Source organism: Phyllobates terribilis, unplaced genomic scaffold (assembly GCF_046119375.1).
Source record: "Phyllobates terribilis strain yellow unplaced genomic scaffold, ASM4611937v1 Scaffold_1__5_contigs__length_1240528914, whole genome shotgun sequence".
NCBI lineage: Eukaryota > Metazoa > Chordata > Amphibia > Anura > Dendrobatidae > Phyllobates > Phyllobates terribilis.
The window spans coordinates 174,374,078-174,381,693 of NW_027362761.1; the positions used below are offsets into that span (position 1 = coordinate 174,374,078).

Below are 7,616 nucleotides of genomic sequence, written 5' to 3' on the forward strand. Positions count from 1 at the left end.
AAATCCTGAACTAGGTCTACACGATTTATCAAAACCTGTGTGAGCATAGCCTTAAAGTTTCTATAGTTATTAGGGCTCTATCTTGTATCCAGGTATGCTCTTGTGTAATGATCATGAAGTCAGGATTTTTATACCCTCAAAGGCTATGTTCAAACGACGTCTTTTTCAGGTGAATTCTGTTTGGAATCCGCTTTAAAAAGAGCCACAAAATCGCCCCATAAAATGAACAGGATGCACAGCAATGTTAAAATGATATGCTGTGCATATGTTTCGACTTGTATCAGTTCTTTTAACCTCTTCAGGGTTTTAAATTTATTTATTTATTTTTTTCTAGTACTTACATACTTAGTTTGTTCACACGTTCAATGTTCTTACGTTTTTATTTTGTTTGTTTTAAAAGTTCCCGTCCTCCAGAGCCCCAAAAACCACCTGCTTGGTCATACTTGGATAAGAAAGGAAGTTACGGCAGTGACGAAGAGGAAGAAGAATATCGACGCCAGTTGTCTGATCAATCAAGGCGAGGGTTTTATGCCCAGCCAACAAAATACAGAGATACTGAATTGTGAACTTCTGCTCCAAAATTGGCGATACAGTGTATCCGTCTGGTTAATGTACAGTCCTTTTTAAGTAAATAGAAGAAAATAGATATCTTTTTACATTAAATTTGATGGAGTTTTTTTGTTATTTAGTAGAAACATGCTGATCTTTTGCACTTTGTTCTATCTGGTTTCTTTGTTTGTCATATTAAATACCCTTTCATTTGTATACTATACTGGTGAACCACAATGAACTATGTTGTGTGCTTTTGGTACAGTGTAAATATCAGAGAAGGTTTTATTATAGTGCAAAGTTTCCTTTTTTTCTGTTAATTTGTACTAATTTGCATTCATAAAACTAAATATATATGACAGGCTCTGTCATACTTACCTGTTCTTGTGAGGGATGACAATTAGTGATGAGTGAGTATGTTCGGTTAACTCTTTCGCCAAGTATACTCGGCCGAGCACTGAGTATTTATAGAAGGCTCGGGCTTTAAGTTTTCGTCGCTCCGTGAACATGATTTGCGACTGTTTGACAGATTTAATACATGTGAGAAATGCCTGTTTTTCCAACATTTCTCACATGTATTAAAACTGTCTAACAGTTGCAAATCATGTTCACGGAGCGACGAAAACTTAAAGCCCGAGCATTCTATAAATACTCGGTGCTCGGCCGAGCATACTCGGCGAAAGGGTTAACCGAACATACTCGCTCAACACTAATGACAACCAATATCATGCTTTCTAACAACATTCCAACAAAGAATTTTAACAAGTGCCTTTTTTTTTTTTGAATGTCTTTATCATGTGTCACATTATTATAAAATCACCTTAAAATTCGGACTTAACAAAAACCACGTTACTTTCTCAACTGATTTGGCTTCTTAAAGCTGGCCATTTTGCCTGTTACATCCAGGCTTGGATATGCTTAGCCTGTTTTATTGTTTTTCTTTATTTCTCTCTTATTGTCTTTAATAAACTATTTAAATTACAGCTGTCTGAGTTGTAAACTCTTAAACATGAATAGACTAATACTTCCTATTCAACTATTTTATGTTTTTCTTTTACTAAACTTAATGTATGTTATATGCTACTGCCACAGGAGGGCATACACAATGATATTAGATGGACCTACCTACATGTGGTTCGTTCAAACAACTGTCAAATAGATCCTGAATTTTATTTGATCATACCAGTTTTTCACAGTTGTTATTATGGACATGTAGTCTATAATGTACTTTTTAATTGCACAGTGGCACATGGGTATCAGCAAGGCTTAGTAACAAATTAATTTTGAAATTAGGTATCAAACCTAAAAATATATATTGCCTTCACAAGCGCCCCCAAGATGGAGATAAAGTGACTGCCAGAAAAGAAGCTGCGAATAGATATGCAGATCTTGTGTGCAAATCTGCGTGTGAAAGCCAAAATGATTAGAATAGATAGAGAATCTATTGCGCTACTTTCAAGGGGTAAATCAAAGAAAATATAAAAAAAAAAAATAGAAATACAAGTAGAAAACCAGTGATACTCTCCAAAATAAATGTATTAAAATACACAATAATAATTAACAGCATAGGGTCATAATCTCTCAACACTTTTTTTCACAATGTTTGAGTAAAATAGATGTCAATATACCAGAGCAGACCAAAAATACACAGATGAATTTCATAAGTATAAATAGTCCATAGTCTACTGAGATTTTCCAATTGGAAGTTAGAGATACGAAGTTGTAATTGTTGTTTGCAATTTCTTTATTGCTTCATTGGGGGACACAGGACCATGGGTGTATGCTGTATTCGCTAGGAGGTTAACACTAGGCAGAAAAAGAAAATGGCTCCTCCGCAGTATACACCCTCCTACATGCACCAAGCTCACCAGTTTAAGCTTAGTGTCTGTAGGAGGTAGACCTGGATCCTAACTGATCCAACCCTGTTGTGTTTTATTAATCCTTGTTCTTTATTTTTCAGATACAGCTCTTCAGGGTTAACAGGGAACACTGTGTCCCCTGTTATCTCCATTCTCAAGCGACAGAGAGAGCAGTGTGGCATTCCCCACATCGCCCACTCTCGGACCTGCTGGGCAGGACCTATCCCCTGTCACCCGCAGGGGTCTCAGGGTGATTACAGGTGGCCAGTCCTTGCCTATTCCCCACCCCAGCCCCCTCCTCGGAGCGGCCTGGGAGGGAGACTGTGGTCACTGCGGTGACCTTCCCCCAGATTCTGGGGTCGATACAGTCTCCTGCACTGTCCAGCACCGGTCAGTGCGGGAAGGAGGAAGAGCCAGGATCCCCCCTATCCACGGGGGATCTCCTGGGACCATCCTCAGAGGGGGAGAGGAAGAAGAGGTATCAGGACCTCAAACAAAGGTACAATCCCTCCCACTCCTGCTGCCTTACAGCTGCAGCCCCCCAGGCCCAGAACCCTGAATATGGACAACAGCTTACTTACAGCAGCCATGCCCCCTCTCCTCACATCTTCATGGCGTCCCCCGCAGCATGGCGTTCCCCTCAGCCCCCTCCCTCCCATCCCCCTCCCCCCCTCCTTTTTTTTTTGTGCGGCAAATCTGCCCGCGCTTCCTCCGTCGGGGGGGGGGTGCGTCTCGGGTGGGGCGTTCCTTTTACCGGTGGATATCCGCCGGCCAATCAGGGCCGAGGAGCATTGTGATTAGTCCAGCACGCCCACATTTCTCCCGGGGACCTATCAGCGGCTGGTTTCCTAAGCCCACCCCCATTCTTTCCACCTATCAGCCTCGGCTCCCCCAAGTCACTCACGACAGCACCCTCTGCTCCTCCCCCGCCCCTCTACGCTGTTCTCTGTTCCTGGCTCTGCCTGCCAGCTTCAGCACCGCACCTCCTACAGCGGCTCCCTTCAGCTCAGCTCCGGAGTTTCCGACGGGGGATACTGGACTGTGGATATTCCTAGACTGGGTAGGCTCTGCCCTGGCACCGACACACACCTTTCCTGCCCACAGGCTCCCTCCTCTGCAGTATTCCTAGTTAGGCACATATGCCCAAATCCAGGGAGTTTTCTGTCCGTCCCGCTCACACAGTCACATACTGCGCCTGGGCTCTTTGCAGTACTAAGTGGCCCGCGGGTCTGACAACGGCTTTCTGCTCGACCTGCAAGCCTCCCACCATGCTGGCTCCCCAAGATCCACCGGCCGCCCAGGAAGAAGTAACTCTCCCTCCTCCGGAGTGGGCTGTTGCTATGTCCCAGTCTGTCTCTGACCTCACCAAGGTATCTCAATCTCTGGTTCAGGTCCTAGAACGCTTGCCTATACTATCCACGGCCACCAGTGCTCCGATCATTCCCATGGATGATTTGCAGGCACCCCTGCCCCCTCCTCCCAAGGGCAGACTGAGCACGTTCTCAGAAACGGACTCTCACAAGTTCGTCTTCCAGCTCTCCAGACTCCAAAATGCTCCCTGCATCTCACACCTTTTCCCCAGAGGTCGCCCTGGGATCTGACTCTGCATCAGATTCTGACTCTGGATCCGACACAGACCAATATTCTAAAACCAGGACATGGTTGACAGCCTTATATCGGCCGTCAATCAGACCCTGCATGTTAAAGAGGACGAGAGCCCTTCTCAGGACTACTCAGTTTCCTTCAAGAGAATTAAGCGCCCGGCTCGCACCTTTTCTAATCATACAGAATTTGACGGTGTCTTTCAGAAACAGTGGGAGCATCCAGAAAAGCGCTTCACTGGAAAGAAACAGACATGCTATACCTGTTTAATCACGATCTTGTCAGTAAATGGACGGAGTCCCCATCTGTGGATCCTCCTGTCTCTCGGCCAAGACGGTGCTGTCTCTTCCAGACTGTTCCTCCCTCAAGGACACTACGGCTAGACAGGTTGAGGCCTTGGCTAAGTCGGCCTTTGAGGCTGCTGGCACCTCCCTGTGTCCTTCCTTCGCCTCAACTTGGCTATCAAAGGCAGTCTCTGCATGGGCCAAACAGCTTAGGCAGGGCATCCTAACGGGGGCTTCCCCGGACGATCTTGCTGACCTAGCGGATCAGATCGCCCACGCAGGAAAATATCTGCTCACGGCGTCCCTTGACGCCGCTGCCTGTTCAGCCCGCGTCTCTAGCAATATCATTGCTATACTTAGAATTCTTTGGCCGATGGCTTGGAACGCCGACCCGGCCTCCAAAAAAATCACTAACAAATCTCCCTTTTCAAGGCTCAAGGCTGTTTAGGTCTAAGTTAGACCAGATCATTTCTGATGCCACTGGGGGTAAGAGCACCTCCCTTCCCCAGCCGAGACCTAAATGCCCCTTTCCTAGGAGATGTTCCTTTCAGTTCCCGTCCTTTCGTCAGTTCGCTCAACCGGGCCGCTCCTCTCAACAGGACCGTACCCCAGCACAGCGAGAGAGACGTAAGCCTACCTTTAGGCCCACTCCCAACTGGCGCCCAAAGGGTCGCTCCTCTAAGCCCTCTGGATCCCGATCACGATCCAACAGATTTTCCTCAGCATGACGGGTCACTCCCACCTGGAACTTCTCCCAGGGTGGGCGGCCGTCTACTTCTGTTCCGAGACTCTTGTGTCTCGACAATAGAAGACGCCTGATCAAGGAGATTGTGACCTCCGGCTACAAGATCAAATTCAATGCCATGCCAGGAACACTTTTTTTCAGGTCCTACCCCCCATATCAATCTCTGCTTCCCGGTTTCCTTCAGGCCATCGCCAATCTTCTGCGCTTAGGAGTCATAGTTCCAGTCCCCCTTCAGGAAAGGTTTTCCATTTTTTACTCCAATCTTTTTGTTGTTCCAAAAAAAAGGACGGCTCACTACGTCCGATCCTGGGCCTTAAATAACTAAACCGACAGGTACGCATCCGGCACTTCAGAATGGAGTCCCTCAGGTCGGTAATCGCCTCGATGGAAGCCGAGGAATATCTATGTTCAGTGGACATTCAGGATGCTTATCTTCACATCCAATCTGCGCACCACATCAGAAGTTCCTTCGATTTGCCTTCCAGAACGCACACGATCAGTTCACTTCTCTCCCTTTTGGGCTTGCCTTTGCCCCGAGGGTTTTCACGAAGGTAATGGCGACGGTCATGGCCATTCTACGAGCCAGGGGGATTGTAATTATCCCCTACCTCAATGACCTATTGATCAAGGGTCCCACGTTCAGGGACAGTCTCCAGATCACCTTGAACACGCTCTCTCTGTTAGGCTGGCTGATCAACACAGACAAATCCTCCCTGGTCCCATCTCAACGCGTAACCTTTCTAGGGATGCAGTTCGACACGACCCATGCCCGGGTCCTTCTCCCGAGGGAAAAGAGAAACTCTCTCCGTCGGGGAATCCACCACCTTTCCGACCCAAGTCCACACTCTTTTGCCTATGCATGAGTGTCTTGGGAAAAATGGTGGCAGCTATGGAAGCAGTGCCTTTTGCCCAGTTCCATACCTGGCCTCTTCAACTGGCCCTTCTGTCTGCATGGGACAAGAACCCGTCGTCTCTAGATCGACGCATCAGGTTACCTCTTCATGTGAGAAGGTCATTAACATAGTAGACTCGCCCCTCTTCCTTCAGACCCGGGAGGTCATTCCTACCGCTTCGCTGGCAGGTGGTCATGACCGATGCCAGCCTCATCGGTTGGGGGGGCAGTCTTCCTTCACCACACGGTGCTGGGCCGGTGGAGTCCCCATGAAGTCACCCTACCGATCATCTTGGAGATGAGGGCAATTTACCTGGCGTTGCGTCATTGGCAGGATATTCTTGCAGGGTTCCCGGTCCACGTACAATCTGACGCCATGGCTGTGGCGTACATAAACAGTCAGGGAGGAATGCGCAGCAAGTCCGTCTTGAAAGAGGTGGCAAGAGTGCTAGTTTGGGCCGAGAACACAGTTCCGGCAATCTCAGCAGTCTACATTCCGGGGTCGACAATTGGGCGGCCGACTTCCTCAGTCGACAGGGCCTTGCCTCAGGAGAATGGTCTCTCCATCTCGAGGTGTTCCATCAGATTTGTTTACGATGGGGCACGCCGGACGTCAACCTCATGGCGTCTCGGTTAAACCACAAGGTTCCATCCTTTGTAGCGCGGTCCCGCAATCCCCTTGCGATCGCTCAAGACGCGCTAGTCATCTCATGGTCTCAGTTCCAGCTGCCCTATCTTTTTCCCCCTCTACCATTGATGCCTCGAGTCGTCAAAAAGATCAAGACAGAAGGAGTACCGGTAATTCTAGTAGCCCCAGATTGGCCCAGACGAGCCTGGTACACAGATCTAGTAAACCTGCTCGTCTACTCCCCCTGGAGACTACCAGACTGTCCGGACCTCCTCTCTCAGGGGCCTATTCTTCATCAGAGTTCTCGTTCTCTGAATTTAATGACATGACCGTTGAGGCCGCAGTCTTGAGGAAGGTGGGTTTTGCAGACAACGTCATCCAAACCCTAATTAGTGCCAGAAAACCCGCAACCTCGCACATATACCACAGAACCTGGAGAGCCTTTTTTCGTCACTGCGAGAAAGATCTGCTAGCTCCCATGTCCTTTTCGATAACGGTCATTTTGGCCTTTCTTCAGTCTGGTCTGGAAGTGGGACTCTCTCTAAGCACTCTCAAAGGCCAAGTTTCGGCCTTGTCCATTCTATTCCAACGTAACTTGGCTTCCCGTCCTCAGGTCAAGACGTTTCTACAAGGGGTGGCTCACCTGGCGCCGCCTTATCGACCCCCGGGGGATCCATGGGACCTTAATATGGTCCTAAGCGTCCTCCAACAGCCCCCGTTTGAACCCATTCAGGACATATCAGCCTCTCTTCTCTCCTGGAAGGTGGCTTTTCTGGTGGCTGTTACCTCTATTAGGAGGGTTGCAGAACTCTCAGCCCTCTCAAGTCGGTCACCCTTTCTGGTCTTCCATCAAGACAAGGTAGTGCTCAGGCCGATGCCTTTCTTTTTGCCGAAAGTAGTCTCTGCTTTCCACATCAATGAGGACATTGTTTTGCCTTCCTTCTGTCCGGCCCTAGTGCACCCACAGGAGAAATCCCTGTACAAACTGGATCTGGTCAGAGACTTGCATGTGTACCTTCATAGAACGGCCTCCCTCCGGCGTTCGGACGCCCTGTTT

The 7,616-nt window shown here is 48.2% G+C and overlaps 1 protein-coding gene across 5 annotated transcripts in view; it reads left to right on the plus strand.

Annotated features, from left to right (window-relative positions):
- Positions 1-991, plus strand: part of TJP2 (tight junction protein 2) — a 136,973-nt gene extending 135,982 nt beyond the window's left edge. For 3 of the 5 annotated variants that reach the window (XM_073669866.1, XM_073669824.1, XM_073669858.1), the window contains exon 23: positions 401-991. In XM_073669866.1, the coding sequence (XP_073525967.1) occupies positions 401-566 (166 nt within the window). In that variant the 3' untranslated portion in view covers positions 567-991. The remainder of the gene's footprint in view (positions 1-400) is intronic. The other 2 variants (XM_073669899.1, XM_073669882.1) reach the window with 1 other exon arrangement.
- The last annotated feature ends 6,625 nt before the right edge of the window (positions 992-7,616 follow it).